Source organism: Medicago truncatula, chromosome 4 (genome assembly GCF_003473485.1).
Source record: "Medicago truncatula cultivar Jemalong A17 chromosome 4, MtrunA17r5.0-ANR, whole genome shotgun sequence".
NCBI classification, from domain to species: Eukaryota; Viridiplantae; Streptophyta; class Magnoliopsida; order Fabales; family Fabaceae; genus Medicago; species Medicago truncatula.
Window position 1 is genome coordinate 8824914 of NC_053045.1, and position 17222 is coordinate 8842135.

Below are 17222 nucleotides of genomic sequence, written 5' to 3' on the forward strand. Positions count from 1 at the left end.
GACATGAGTTTTTCCCAATACACCCCCGTCACGCCAAACAGTCTTTGGGCTTTTGGTGCGTGAATCGGCCGTCACGCCCAGCAGCACTCTTTGGGCTTGATGCATGAATCGATAGGTGGCCCTTAAAATCCACAAGTTCTGATACCAAATAGAAATATTGAAAGAACGAGATTGTATAATGTAATTGATAATTACAATTTTGAATAGCATAAAATAATGCTAGCTATAGCAAAACCTACCAACTCATCCTTATTTTACCATATTTTACTCCATCTATATAATCTTGATTTTCATAGCAAAATAGATATATGGGATTGGAATTTATATCTTGTCATGGAATTTAGAGAATTAAATTGGTATTCAACACTAATTTCCATTACATTGATAACTTTTATTACGTGATAGAACCGCACATTTGCTGGATTAATCACTACACCATGAATTTATTTGAAACCTTTAGACCCCAATTATGGCTTATATGTATGCACCTTACCAAGTAACCATCCATGTCAGTATTATTAATGTAAGACACACAGTGTCTTTTCCATTGTTTTAGATCAAACATATTAAGTGTGAAAGCTGATATGAAAAATGCATACATATTTTTATTACAAGTTCACTAAATTCTTGTATATAAAATATTTCTACGAATAGAAAAACTTTTCCAAAAAAGAGTGGTAATAAAGTTTCCATAAAGATGGAAATTAATCAATATGTAACTATATATTAACCTCCCTATAACAAATGTTTTTGAAAATATTAAATATATGTCAAACATATTTTTTTTCTAAATACATGAGAATAAAATTGACATCCTTATAAAATTGTCATCCTTGTATTTCAAGGAATATTTTTAAGAATAAGTTTCGTAACTTGAAAGAACGCTTCTTTCTTTTTTGATAGAAATAAGTGGACTTTATCTAATTATTACAAGCCAATTACAACATTTTTTCCACAAAAAACTTAAACTTCATTATTAATTTTTCTATTAAAGTTAATTTTTTTTGACAAATATTAAAGTTAAAATTCTGTAGCTCCACTAAGTTTAAAATTAGAAAAAGGCCAAATACATCTTATGGTTCTTTAAAAATTTTAAGTTTCAAACAGGCCTTTTAAGTTGTTAATTTTATACATCTTACCCTTTTAAAGACCTAATTGAAACTTCTAAACTTAAAAAACTTTAAATAGATGTATTTAATTAACAACTTAAATGACTTTTTGAAACTGGAAAAATTACTCTCGTTATGCCTTAACTTAATTTCAAGTAACAATTTTTTCCTTTTTCTATCATTTTCATCCTTTTGATCAATTTCCTTATGAATTTTAAAGATTCAAATATATGGTTTTATTTCACTATATACTCTTAAGTATTCAAATCTATGACTACTCATTTGATACCTGAAAATTCATATGCAAATGACTTAAAATGACAAAAATAACCCACTTGAGTTGGTCTGTTGGCATCGGCTTGAGACCTGGGAGTGTGCTCCTCCTCGAAGTCTTAAGTTCGATTCTCTCTAGTGTCAATTTGGATGGTATAATTTAATTTCTTAAAAAAATACAAAAATAACATGAAACTAAAAAGATAAAAGACAATATCATCATTATTTAAAATTAAGGTGGGGATACCGAGTGTATTTTTGCCTTTAGAATATTCATCTTTTGTTGGTGTAACTTCTAAGATCGTGGTATTTTCCCTCAAAAATAAGATCGTGGTAATCCCCTAAAAGAATATTGCGGTATTAATGCTCTATTTAAATTATATTTAGCCTAAATTATATTCAAGTACTTATCCTTGAATCAAAAATGTTCACGTACTAATTTTTTTTCTTTCGTTCGGATGGAATTTACATATATTCTCTAATAAGAGTATCTCATACACATTTTCTTGTGTTATGGACTTCATATATTTCCACTACGCTAACTCCATCAATATCTATATATTTTATTACTTAGGCCATATGTCTTATTCAACTTTTAAAAATATGTATAGTAAACTTTTTTTTTTTATTTGAGCTAGACTTCTGTTCCACCCACCTCAACTACCCTAACAAAGTTACATGGAGGGTTGATTTACTTCCACGATCATGTATTACAACATAAACTTTTTCAAATATAAGCTAGTAGTCAGTGTACTAAAGAAATGATGTTCATTCCTTCATAGTGAAAACTGAAAAGAACAAAAACTTTATCTAAAAACTTTCTTTTTGGTCGAAAGTATAATTAAAAGTTGAAACGCACAATGTCACGTGGATCTAACACAGTTATAGGTGTTTTATGGTGTCTACATAAATACTTATGTTTTGTGTGTGAAAACTAAAATATTGAAATTAGTTTATCAGTAGTGAAATTTGTGCAAAATCAAAAGCACAATCAATTAATGATTTTTTTTTAGGGGAAACGAAGAAATGATTATTAAATAATTGTTTGGTCATATATATATATGCGCAAACGCGTGCGTGCGTGTGCACACGTATGTGTCATTTCTTCAGACAACAAAAAATATATTTAAGTTGGTTAAAATAGCAAATATCTTTAACTTTATTGATAAACTTTTATTATTTGTTTCAATTGTAAAGTAGTTTTTAACATTGAAAGAAGTCATGTCAAATACCCAAATAGCTTGTCAATTTTTTTTTTTTGTTATTTACATTTCATGTAAGTACAAATTATTTTGATTTTTTGTTAACATATTGATTAAGTTTAGGATTAAATTTGGATTTAGTCTCTAAAACACCAACGATTTTTAAGTTAAGTTAAGCTGCTGATTTACTCATTTGGATTCAGAATTTGATCAATATTTTATTTCGAAAACCAAATTGTTATCATATTTATCATTCTATTTCTTGTTTTGAATTTCAACAAACTTCACTCAAACCCGGTATAATAGATAATGTTACTTCAGTTGGTTCAAAATTAGTTGAGTTAGCTGTTGATCTTAGTCTGAGACAAGCAAGATATATGCCTCTTAACAAATGTAATTTCATGAAGCTATCTAAAGATTTAAAAGACCTATAGGCTGCAAGAAAAAGAGTCAAGCATTCCATTGAAGAAGAAAAGTCAAATGGCGAAGAATTTGAAAATGACATCGAAATTGGTTGGAATAAGTGAATAAGTCATTAGCGAAGTTAACATGTTGCACAACGATCCAAACCACTCCAAAGTTGGGTGCTATCGCTGGGACTTCCTTAACTTGATTTACCACCGTCATCAATTAAGTCGAATAGCTGCCAAAATTTTTTTAGATGTTACCGAAAAAACTGCAATGTGGAATATTTGACCTCTGGGTCGGTTACCATCCTTTTCGTCAAGAGGATGTTGTATCATTTTCCTCATCTGACAATGTATTGTTGGCATCAAGGCTCTAAAACACCCTAGTTCACACATCATCGGGGTTTATGGGTTGAGTGGTGTTGGCAAGAGCTCTTTATTTGGTGGTTTTGTCCAAAACTTCCAATATTGAATCATTCAAGAGGTGATTGCTTATATATTTTATTAACTAGTGTTTAATTTGTTTTATTTAGAAATAATTTAGTTCTCTTAATTATTTTTAAGTAAGAGAACTAAATTATTTTCAATTAAAAAAAACTTATGTGTGCGAACGCGTGCGTGCGTGTCATTTCATCAAACAACAAAAAAAAAACATATTTTAAGTTGGTTAAATAACAGTTTGGCAAACAACTTTAACTTTATTGGCAAAGCTCTTAATATTTGTTTCAATTGTAAAGTAATTTTTAACATTGAAAAAAGTCACGCCAAATGGTACCTAAATAGCTTGTCAAATTTTATTTTATTTGTTATTTACATTTCATGCAAGTACAAATTATTTTGATTTTATGTTAACGTATTTATGATAAAATTTGGATTTAGTCTCTAAAACACTAACGATTTTTAAGTTAAGCTGATTCACTCATTTGGATTTAGAATTTGATCAATACTTTATTTCAGCAACCAAAGTGTTATCATGTTTATCATTCTATTTTTTGTTTTGAATTTCAGCAAGCTTCACTCAAACCCAGTATAATGGATAATATTACTATAGTTGGTTCAAAATTAGTTGAGTTAGTCGTTGATCATAGTCTGAGACAAGCAAGATATGTGCTTCTTTACAAATGTAATTTCATGAAGATATCTAAAGATTTAAAAGATCTGGAGGTTGCAAGAGAAAGAATCAAGCATTCCATTGAAGAAGCAAAGTCAAATGGCGAAGAAAATTTGGCTGGAAGAAGTGAATAAGTCATTAACGAGTTAACATGTTGCACAATGATCCAAACCACTCCAAAGTTGTGTGCTATCGCTGGGACTTCCCTAACTTGATTTACCACCGTCATCGATTAAGTGGAATAACCGCCAAAATTTCTTTAGATGTTACCGAAAAACTGCAATGTGGAATATTCGACCTCTGGGCCGGTTACTATCCTTTTCGTCAAGAGGATGTTGTATCATTTTCCTCATTTGACGATGTATTGTTGGTATCAACGCTCTAAAACACCCTAGTTCACACATCATCGAGGTTTATGGGTTGACTGGTGTTGGCAAGAGCTCTAGGTCGGTTACCATCCTTTTTGTCAAGAGGATGTTGTATCATTTTCCTCATCTGACGATGTATTGTTGGCATCAAGGCTCTAAAACACCCTAGTTCACTCATCATCGGGGTTTATGGGTTGAGTGGTGTTGGCAATAGCTCTTTATTTGGTGGTTTTGGCTAAAACTTCCAATATTGGATCATTCAAGAGGTGATTGCTTATATATTTTATTAACTACTATTTTATTTATTTTAATTAGAAATAATATTATTTCTAATTAAGAGAACTAAATTATTTCCAATTAAAAAAACTAAAAATATATTTTAAGTTGGTTAAAATAATAACCGTTTAGCAAACAACTTTAACTTTATTAATAAAGCTCTTAATATTTCTTTCTTTCTTCGAGCAGCTATTCCTGGTTATAACTTAAAATGTTCATGAATTTCTTTTTAACTTGTGTAGATTGTTATGCAAGAAACTGTTTTGATTTCCAAGACCTTTTTAGTCCTCAACTTCAATCATACATATAGAAAAGCATATTCTTAAATGAAGAAGAACATTAACTATTAAGAAGGACCAATTTGCATGTGGGGCTACTACACACATTAAACTTGTAGACTTACTGCCTTTCATATATAAGCTCAATCAAACTCTGACAACCCTCCAAGAGTAAAAGAGCAAGAGAGCATCTATCATTTATGATCATGAATGATCATTGATCGTAGAGAACATCAAACAATACAATATTTGGAGAATGTTTTTCGCATATTTACGCAGTTATAGATCTCAACCATCCAATCTGATCGACAATTTATTATATTCTAAGATATATGTAAAAGTATATTTTGTAATGTAAGTAAAACTATCTTTAGTTAACTTAGAATGTGAATCATCTTATAGAAATCGATGGGATAGATATATTGATTTCACATTTCAATAACTAGAAGAATTCAAATTCATATTGGAGTAGCAACTATGTGCACATCTCCTTTTATGTGCACACATCTCCTTATTTGAACGAATAAATATCGTTTTATTTTTGTCAACAAAAAAATATTTAAATGAAAGAGTAAAATTAAAAAGAAAAAATGCATTTCAAAAGAAATCTATTCTTTTTATATATTGTTATAGATTAGTTCAATTTTTTTTTTTCAGTTTTAATAAAACAAAGAATAAACTTCTGTAAAAAAAAAAAAAAAACAAGAATATACTTCTCTCTATTTTTTATTATTATTTATGAGGATTTCCTCACGGGCATAATATATTTTCACTATGCGAAATCCATTTGATTAAATCCACTAATTATATATGTCTTATTCAACTTTTTTTATTTTTTTTGACAAATGTCTTATTCAACTTTTTAAACAGTTTAGTCACATGCCCTTAAAAAAAAATATATAGTTTAGTCACAAAAAACACTTTTTAAAATATTCATAAATAAACTTTTATATTTGAACCACAGTTCTGTTCAACACCACCTTTTCAACTAAGTGAGTTAGTGTACTAAAGAAATTGTGTTCATTCATAGTGAAAAGAACATAATATCTATAAATATGTTTTTGTTTTTGTTTTGGTCCCCTATGGAGTAGGTACAATTTAAAGTTGAAACACAATCCAATGTGGATCTAACAAAGTTATTGGAATTTTATGTCTCCCACATCAATACTACTAGTATTTTGTTATATAAGTTCTTACAATGCTTATCCAAAAGAAGAAGAAAAAAAAACTCTCATAACAATATACATAAATTATTTATTGAATGAATTTAAAAAGTTGATTTTTGCTTATAATAATGATCGAAAGGGAGTATATCATAAGCATGGTAAATAATTCAGAATTTAACTAACTATAACTACACATTCCATAAATTCCAATTCATGATTATTTTCCTATCTTTCTTTCTTCGAGCAGCTATTCTTGGTTATAACTTAAACTTTCACCCCATTGGCTGTTTTGATTTCCCAGACTTTTAAGTCTTCAACTTCAATCATTCATATAAAAAAGCACATTCATAAATGCAGAAGAATTTGACTATTAAGAAGGACCTATTTGCATGTTTCAAGTGGGGCTACTACACACGTTAAACTTGTAGACTCATATAGAAGCTCAATCAAACTCTGACACATCCCCCCATCCCCCGAAAGAGTAAAAGGGTAAAAGAGCATCTATCATTTATGATCATGATCATTGATCGAAAGAGAGCATCAAACAACAAAGAATGCTTTTCGCACTTTCTAATATGCACGTAAAAGTAGGGGTGTTCGCGGTGCGGTACACTTCGATTTTGAGACTAAAAATTATCTGAATTGTAAGATAAAAATGTATGCAGTTTGGTTTGGTTCGGATTACTTTTAAAATAATATCTGATTCAAACCAAACCGATGTAGTTTAGGTTGGATCGGTTGGTGCGGTTTTTTCTCTCTCGAAAATACAATTTTTTGTTTACAACATTAAAATCAAGTTAAAAAGCTAAAACACAACAAATTTTCAGCAATGTTTTAAATTTCATCCCATATTTCAATTTCATTTTCAACCAGCAATGTTTACAACAACATAGACCCAAATTAAAGATAAAGACAAAAGGTAATCATATTCGGTAAGAAATGCAAGACTAAGATTTTATCTTTCTCTAAAAGTTTAAGTAGAATTTAATGAGAAAAAAACAAAGAAGAGACTTAACAAAGAGAAAAAATTTGTCATTTTATAAAAATTTTCATTGAGTTTCTATGAATATTGGTCTATGTGACATATGTTTAATTAATGTTTATCTTATGTTACAATTTAATTTGGTTGGTAAAATAAAAACTGCAATCTGAACCAAATCATACGGTTGAATAAGAAAATTATCCAAATACATCTGAATCAAATGCAGTTTTTTGCAGCTTTAGTTTGGGTTAGTGCCGTTTACAGTTTTTCTATTTAGGATTGGCTCAGTTTTAAACATTCAAATATATTCGGTGATGTAAGTAAAACTACCTTTGGTGGAGTTGGGATAGATATTTGGCTCAGTTGGGATAGATATATTGATTTTTCACTTCAATAACTATGTGCACACATCTCCTTATTTTAACCCTAGTTATCCCCAAGAACCATATTAAGATTCATTTAAGGAAAATACAACTTTCAACAAATACTTGTACACAGATGAATCTGAAACTACATACTTAAGTGGGTTCAATTGTGATTTTGTTTTGATTCAAACAACTTAAAGCAATTGAGTCATAATCTAGAAATCTATTCAATTCCATATCTGGTTAAAATTTTAAAACATTGATTGATGTGATATGTTCATCATATTATCTTCAATGAAGATGACACCCCCTTCTCATTATACCAATAATTTTAGAATTTCTTTGTCCACATATGCTACACTAACAAATAAAATAAAATTGAAATGTAATTTTTAACTGAATCCATAATGTCCACATGGTCGTGTTAGGAACGGCATTGGGTAACCATCACATGTAGTATCATAATTAAAGCTTCACCAGTAATGGTAGCAATTTGCTTCAAGGTGGTTGGTTGAGTTAATTATTAAAAATATACCAACCCATTATAGTTGGACTAGTATCACTGTATCACATTCACATGTAACAGAGGTGCATGTGTTTCAGAATTTGATGCAATACCTTGTTCAGAAAATTTGCGGCTGATTCAGAAAATGAATGTGACTGTAGTTCATGGTCTTGTTAATTCAGAACACCCACATATGTATAAGGATTATATTCAATTTTAATACTCACATTTTGATAAAATCGCAATTTTGGTCCTTCTATTTCTAACTGTACAATTTTGATCCTCCAATTAATTTGTTCTACTTTTACCAATCTATGATTTTGACCATCAAATTTGATGATGCGTCAATATATTAGGCTACCTGACATGAAAATGAAGGGCATAAATGTTGGTAGTCATCAAAAATAGGGTCATAGTTGAGTTGTTACCAAGTATACAGAGCAAAAAGGAAATCAATTAAATTGATACAAAGGGCTACAAGTAAACAATTTATTATTGTCACGTCATTAAATTCGATAATCAAAATCATGGATTGTTGAAATAAGGGATCAAAATTGCGCAATTAGAAATAAAATGACCAAAATTGCAATTTTGGCAAAACATGGGGACAGAAACTACATTTAAGCCAACATATTAGTGTAAGAATGAGCTTCTCTATTACCATAACTTTCTTTTTTTTTTTTTGGTCTAGACCATAACTTTCTTTACTAAGCAGAAACTTGACAATTAAGTTATTGCTAAATTAAATTCAACAATATAACACATTTAACTTCCTAAAAAAAAAAAAAACACATTTAATATTAATATGGTAAGTGTATATAACAAACTAAGGCAATACTTTCAAGAAGCATCCATTTGCTTAATAAATACCTAAGGCAAGATTAATAATTACATAGCTCAATTTGCTTAGTTTGCAATCAATTTATCTATCATACGGTACAAGTAATTGACTACAGATAAGTTTCAACTAGAGAAATTCAATATATCATGATTACCAAATATGCTAAATTTCTTACCTATAAGAATGACATTCAATAAAGTAATAAACCAAAACAAATATCCTCATATTATACATATAAATGGAAGATTCACTATACATAAATAGAAACATACAAACTCAGGTAACTTTCAGAATCCAGTTAAACAGTGAATGCTTGGAAGCAGCGTCTCTTTGCAAATGTCAATTCCAAAAGTAAATAATTCCATATAAAAACCAGCCAAATATGGAAATCATACATGAAGGAAATGGAAAGAAAGTTACAAATATTAAATGTACAATTTAGAAACAACAAAACTTATACTTGGAATAGATTGCAAAAGTTCTTAAATTAATGCATAAGATAAGAATGTCCTTAACAGAGATCATAGGTGATACAAGCCAAAAAGAAAAACTATATATGAAAATGAATTAAGAACATCAAAATAAAAAGAGACCAAAGAGCTATGAAATTGCAAGTTGATTCCTAAAATTATTTAAAAAACTGATCCTATCAAATGGCCATAAAGCAACAAAACTCAAAATCAAGCCGACAACACTTCTTAACAAATCCTTCGACTTTTATACACTTAAGAAGTACTAATCTAATAACGGAAACAACTACATGCAGTTACTCTCAAGATTTTTCTACGGACAAAACATACCTGCATGCAAGCCGGCTGTTCCAGGGGGAAAGGGAGCCTGGTGCCACAGAACCGATTCCAAAACATTAGTGATAGCAACATGGATAGTAATAGAATTGTGCACGTAATTATTAATACAGGAGTCCAATTATAGCTGAAAAATTACATATGCAAATAAAATACATGTCTTATTGATTCATTCAGTCCGAAAACTGGAAATCAAACTATTGTATGATGATTTTACTCATTTTCCTTAACAATTATACACTGCCACCAATCAGCATATGCTCTCTATCAGTCATGAATGCTACATTTCTAAAACTACAACAATTACATTCAGGAGGAGGATAAAAAAAAGAATAAAAGAGAATATGATGATATATCTTGTTTTCTTTGGCACTGGAAAATAGGGTGCCCGGGCGAATAATCTCCAGTCTCCAACAACAACAAAACTTCCTCAGTGCAGGAAACAAAGGTTCCTCCCTAATAAGGTACATCTTTGACAAAGTGTGAAACATGGCGATTCAAGCAATACGGGCAGAGAAAATGCTAAGGGAACAATCACAAGAATCATAATGAACAAGAATTCAAAGATCCTATATAAAAAAAGAATCCATCATCACTCAACAGCTTTCTTCCCAGAAGAATAGTAATTCAGATACCACCTCACAAATTTCTTCAAACCAGCCTGCAGATCCGTCACCGGCTTATAACCAAGCTCTCTCTGCGCATAACTAATATTCGCATGAGTAAACTGCACATCCCCATTCCTCGGCAACTTCATAATATTCCTCTTCGCCTTAGTCTTCAACAGCCTCTCCAAAATACCCACAAGATCACTAACAGGAACAGGCGAGGTATTCCCCAAATTGAAAACCCTCAACTGTGCCGGCCCCCTCTTCTTCCCACCACTTCCAGTACTCTTCTCAGCAGTATCCAAAGCACCTAAACACCCCCTCACAATATCATCAATATAAGTAAAATCCCTCGCAACGGTGCCATGATTCGCCGCCTCAAAAATAGGAATAGTCTTCCCCTTCAAAATATCTCTAGTGAAAAAGAAGTAAGCCATATCAGGCCTACCCCAAGGACCATAAACAGTGAAAAACCTCAAACCAGTTAAAGAAAGACCATAGATATGATTATAAGTATGTGCGATTTCTTCACCGGCTTTCTTAGTAGCGGCATACAAACTAGCAGGTTGATCAGTTCTATCTCTTTCAGAAAAAGGAACCTTAGTATTCAATCCATAAACAGAACTAGAACTAGCCCAAACAATTGAAGGTTGAGGATTAACACTTTTACAAACCTCAAGCAAATTAACAAAACCAGCAATGTTACTATGAACATAAGAACCAGGATTCTCCATAGCATACCTCACACCAGCTTGAGCAGCCAAATGCATGACATGAGTAAAAGGAACAACCTCAAAAAGCTTCCTTAACAAAGCAGCATCATTGATATCACCTTCAACAATGAAAACACCAGTACGTTCCAAAAGTGCTTGTCTTGCACGCTTCAAAGAAGGGTCATAATAGTCATTGAAATTATCAATCCCAAGAACACCATCTCCGCGACGCTTAAGCGCCGCGGAGACATGTGTTCCGACGAAACCAGCAGCTCCGGTCACAAGAACGGAGAATCCATTCCGTGACCGGACTCTAGCGGAGGAACGGACACGTTTCTCCCAAACGGGACCACCCCAGTTGGAAGGACTCCTCAATGATCGCCGTGAAGGGTCCGCCGGAAGAGGAGAACTCGCCGGAGAACGGAAAAAGAAGATCAAGATCGCAGCTGAGAAAACAAAACTCCAAAGACAAAGCTTTGCCGGAGAAGCGTGCCACCGTACACGGTTGAAGTAAGAAGCTTTCTCCATCTTGAACTTTCCCGGTGTCGACGGAGCACTGTTATCAGCGTGCGACATTTGCTTCAGCTGAGACATTTTCTCGGGAAAATCTCAGATTTTCTCGGTAAAATTAATTTTTTTCACTGACCCAGAAAAATTGAGAGAGAAATTTCAGATTTTGAAAGATACCCACGATTTCTCTACCTCGATTACTATGAATTTCGATGCCGATTGAAAATTCTGAGAAAATTCTTTAGGTTCCCTCAAATTTGAGAAATTAGGGTTTCTATTGAAGAAATTGGGTTAATGGTTCTAAATGGTGATGTGTTTCTTTCTTTCTTTGTTTCTGAGATTGAAGAAAGTGATAGAAAGAACCAAAAAATATTAAAATTATAACAAGGAAAAAAAATGAGGTTTTTTTTTTTTTTCTTTTCTTTTGAGTTGGGTGAGTTGGCTTTCTTTTTCTTTTTTGAATTTTTTTTTAGGTTTCTTTTTTGGGAATCTTATTTTTCTTGTAGGAATGAATGGGTTGGAAGTGGTGGTGGGCACACTTTTGGTTTTATGGTTTTTTAGTTTTTAATAATTTCACGGATTAAAAAAAAATGGTTTTGAACTTTGAAGAACAAAATTGGATTAAGAGTGTGAGAGGTAGAAAGTTTTAGAGAACATGTGAATGAATAAGGAGGAAACTTGGATTCAAAGGTTAATTCAATGAATTAAGATTTGGATTTGTGTTGTTAGAAAGAACAAAAAGGTGTCTCATTCAAGAAAACCAATACAAGTGGATGGGTGGTAAAAGATGTCTACTTTTTCATCTACTTCTAAAATATGCTATATGCTAAATTGATTGGTTGGAGATCCTTAAATTTAGTAGGCTTTTTTTTAATAAAATATTTTAATGTAGATACTTTGTTTAAGGATATTGTTGTATGGAGGAAAGTTCTCTCCTTTTTAATTGGGAGGTGGATGTGTTTTCAAGTTTCAGAATTAAAGAACATAATGGTTGGTTTATTGAATGTGCAATGCAATGGATGAGATTTTGAAGCTTTTTTATTTGCTATATATGGACTCCCTATTTTTACACCAATTAAAAAGTATGTATTGGTAACCCTTAAATTCAAAGAATTTAGATAGTCAAACTAGAAATAACTTCTTTTTTTACTAATTTGGGTGCAAGTCATGCTAAAAATTACTCCTTTTAAGAGGTAAATAGATACATCCCAAAGTTGACAAATGAGACTTATTATATTACCAAATTAAACATTATATAGCCTAGAAAGTTGACTTGAAATGATACAAATATGGCTAGATTCACTAAATAGGTTTTTACTTTCATTAAAAACCTTAGTTATTTTGGAAGAAAATTAATTGCACGTTGTTGGGTCCAAATATTTTAATAGCTTATGAATTATTTATTACATGCATTACCTATAATCAAAGTAAACAATATGCACAAAGTGTATTTGATGCCTTGACGTAACTTTTTCATCAAGAAACTTCTTAATTTTCTCTTAACATCGAGTTCAATTGCGTTAACGGATCATTTAAAAGTCCTCAAACTAAGTAGATAAAAATCTTATGTTCACTATGACTTATCTCTTCTTAGAAGTTAAAATTCAATTCAAACTTATCACCAAAAGAAAATTCAATTCAGACTTTTCTATCAAGCCAATAAAATGATCAATCATATTTTTTTCTTTAACTTTCATATGGGGGATAAGTTAACTTTTTTTAACTTTTACATGATTGATAAATTAACTTTCATATCAAAATCGCACAATAGCAATAAATTTATAGCACAATAGCGTTAACATTGGTCCCAACGTTAAGGCTACCGTACAATTTTGACATCTACTTTTTTAGCGATTTTTTTATTTTGACAAATTTTTTTTTTTTTTAGCGATTGTATCTTCATGTTTTACTTTTTATTGATTTGGTAGTGTTCATCTCAATTTCCTCCAAAATATATTGACGAAACATCGTCGATTTAAATTTTTTCTAAACAATTGTCACTCTATTCACCCAATGAAATTTTTGTCTAAACGAAGATAATACGCTGTTACAATCTAGCGAATCAAAGTTTTAATCTCTGAAATAAAAGAGACACCCACATTTAACACTCGATAACATCTCAAATATGATAATCTCCCTAATGAAGAAGAGATTAGTCTTGATAATTCAGAGTTTGTTCGATAGCTAAGTCAAAACACTTGCTTTTTTACCTCAAAACACTTAGGAAAATACTAACAAATACTTCTGAGACTTTGTTAAGAAAATAAATAAATAATAAAAACATCTTAAAACTTGTGTAGTTAAATTTTTAAAAATGTAAAATAAATATTTTTTCAATACAAAAATATTTTTTTTATTTCCTTAACTAGTGCTCCAATAACACTAGTTAGCATCATCCTTGATTAATAAAATAATCTAACATTTTTTGTTAGGGTTGGAGCACATTTTTGTTTTTTGTTAGTTGTGTGTGAGAGAGAGATGCATTGAATGGACAACTTGAAATGCAAACAAACTTGAAAATGAAGGCATGAGCATCTACCAAGAATCCTTATGTTGCAATTTATGTTAGGGGCAGCAAAGTACCATGTGCACCACTAGTACACGTATGGTATAGTGCAAAATAATCACAAGATCAAGACAAGATAGCCTCCTTCACTAATATAATAAACACTTATAGTTTTACAAAATGTGTCATATTATAATCGGTGGATCTTATATTGGAGTTTTCATAAGTAAGTACATTTGTGTATGTATGTGTGAGTAGGCACTTTTATCGATGGATCCAATTCAATGAAAATCACATTAACAGAACAGAAAAAAAAAAAAACTAAAATTTGGTAAAACAAATAATATTTTTCTATGCTCAACTCACCAAGTTTAAATCTCCTAAAAAATAATTATAGAATAATCATTACGATAAATTTAATTAATAATAATTTTCTTCAATCTTTTACAAGAAGAACTTTTTGTTATATTGTATTGATTTTCAGATTCTAATTGATCAAATTTAATCCGAATCAAAATTATGTATATAGAAATTAATTTACGTTGCAACTTGCATAGCCATTAAAAAGTGTTTGACTTTGTAATCTCAATAGACAAGATTAAATCATATATGAAAAAGTTGTAAAATGATCATTAATATTACCATTGTTAGTAATAATTTTTCTTCTTCAATATCTTTTAAAAGAATTAGGCAAATTTTCCAAACATGAACCAATACTTACTAAGTTACTATAAATTCTGAAAAGTAATTTGGATTTGATAAAAAAAATGGAAACAATAATAGTGCTTACAAACAAATTATAGTAAGTAATTGAAAACATGTCTTAGTCTAAAATCTCAATCACTATAATTTGACACCTATTAATCATCACTATCAGAGAAGGCAAAAACACATGAACAATATAAAGTTAAAAGCATAATAACAAAATTAAAAAAAGGAAAAAAAAAGTGGTGGCAGTACTCTTTGTAATAATTCATTAATATTCTCTCTCTCTCTTTTTAGGTAAGGGACAAAATATAGTATCTCTCTTAAGCACTCCTTCCATGTGCAATGTGAATATGTGAGATTTATTGAGAGACAAAGCTACAAGTTCATTAAGGTTGCCTTTCTTTTAATCCATTTATCATCATTTCCATGATTGATTAGAGTTAAACCTAAGCTTAACTTTGTACATATTTTATTGTTATATCATATCTTTTATTATAAATATTTAGAGCAGTATAACATGTATCTATTAAAAACACCCACATTTTAGTGCTACTAATGATTATTTTTTTTAGTATTGATTTAGTGAGATGGCCATGTGAAGTGTGGAATGGAGTCCTGAACTTCACCCTTAGTTATGCAATATTTCAATGAGCAATAAATTTCTTAATACTATGCACATGAGGAACATAAATATTTTGCATCAAAACATTAGTAAGAGGAATTTTTTTGTTTTACATAGATATTGTAAAAAAAATTTACACATGCATTCAATCAAATCATTTTATAATGTCACTTTTTTATGTTATTTCTTTCTTTAAACATCTCTATAAATATTCATATGTTATAATTTGATTGGATTCATATGCAAGTAAAACAAATTTATACTATCGATGCATAAAAATTAATCTCTTCCAAAGATTAGTAAAAAAAAAACTGCATAGGCCATGCCCTAGTGAATATAGGCTATGAATCGAGCCCATAGTGAAGAGTACCAGAGATGATATGTGCAATAATGACATCGATAGTCGGATTTGGATTCTTAGCAATTCATACAATCATGCAATCGAAGATAGAATACTAGATTGAGATTGAATAGTTTATGTTTAAACTTTTTTATTTTGAAATGAATATTAAGTTAAAATATTGGCCATTTAATTTTGATTCGACGATCTAGATTATGTGAAATGAATGATTTTGTAATTGTAGATAATTTAATTTCAACAAATACTTCATCAATACTTTTTTTAACACATTTTTTATTATTGAATGAAATTTATGTGAATATTTTACGTCATATACATCTCATTCCTATTTATCGTGCATATTCCCAAAATATTTATATCTAGAGAATTTCTACCAACAGTAATATATATATAACTTGTCGAAATCCAAAGTAAATAACAAGAGCATCACAAGGACTACATTAAGACCAACAATGTGCTACCGCTCCCAAAAGTTTTTTTCATACATACATGATCGAATATCAAAATTTAAAACAAATAATCTTTTTTTATTGCTTCTCAACCTTGACAAGATGTTTTGATCGGTTGGTTTGAAGTATGTATCAAATTCATTTTGATACGAGAAGAGATTAGATGATTGTGCTTGTTGCAAAACTATCAAATAAAGGATAAAGAAGCTGTCACAAAGAAGTTACATTGGTTCACTCTAACTAGGCTAGAACAGTCCCCATAAAATGTGAGATTATCTAATAATGGTGTCTGAGATACCTCTCAGATGTTGCACACTTTCTCTTCATTTCTGGTCTCCTTGACCTTACAAGTTTTGGACAACCTCTTTAGACTTTAGCTATCATACAATCCACCTTTATACCTAAAGATAATTAATGAAACTTTACAACTCATTACATGATTATTTTGTGATCATAGTCTTATCAATGATCAATTTGATCTCACAATGACATTTCTCTCATTCTCATCAAGTTAAATCTCATAACATTTCTTCAATCTTTTCCCTATTTTAATACGTTTGACATGTATCTATTTCCACATCTAATGTAGACACCAAATATGGATGTCTTTTTTAGATCAATTCTACAATTAAACATCGAGATTCCCTCAAAAAAAAAAAAAACTTAAACATTGAGATTAAAGTGGATAATGAAAGGTACATTAATACTAAAACATCTTTTTTTTTTATTATTTCAATTAAACATCGAGATACCTTAGGGTGTGTTTGTTTCAAGTTTACCAAATTTATTTTTAGGAATAACATTCTTTGGAATATAAAGATGAGAATTTTATTACAAGGAATTTAGGAAAAATATGTTTGGTTAGCTTTATAATATTCATAGGAACCATAAAAATAGGGATTATAATAGGTAAATTATTTATGAATTTATTCTCATCTCCATGGGAACTTTATTCCCACCCTTTTCCTTGGAAATTTTTTTCTATTCCCAAGAATATTTTATACCAAGGAATAAATTTTAGTAAACTTGTAACAAACATAGACATATACATTTCTA

At 30.3% G+C, this 17222-nt stretch overlaps 1 protein-coding gene across 1 annotated transcript; it reads right to left on the reverse strand.

Annotated features, from left to right (window-relative positions):
- Positions 1-9752: 9752 nt before the first annotated feature.
- On the reverse strand, positions 9753-11877 carry LOC11421272 (UDP-glucuronate 4-epimerase 3). Its single transcript, XM_003605090.4, has one exon. The coding sequence runs from the start codon at positions 11602-11604 to the stop codon at positions 10282-10284; it is 1323 nt and encodes a 440-aa protein (XP_003605138.1). The 5' UTR covers positions 11605-11877; the 3' UTR covers positions 9753-10281.
- Positions 11878-17222: the final 5345 nt, after the last annotated feature.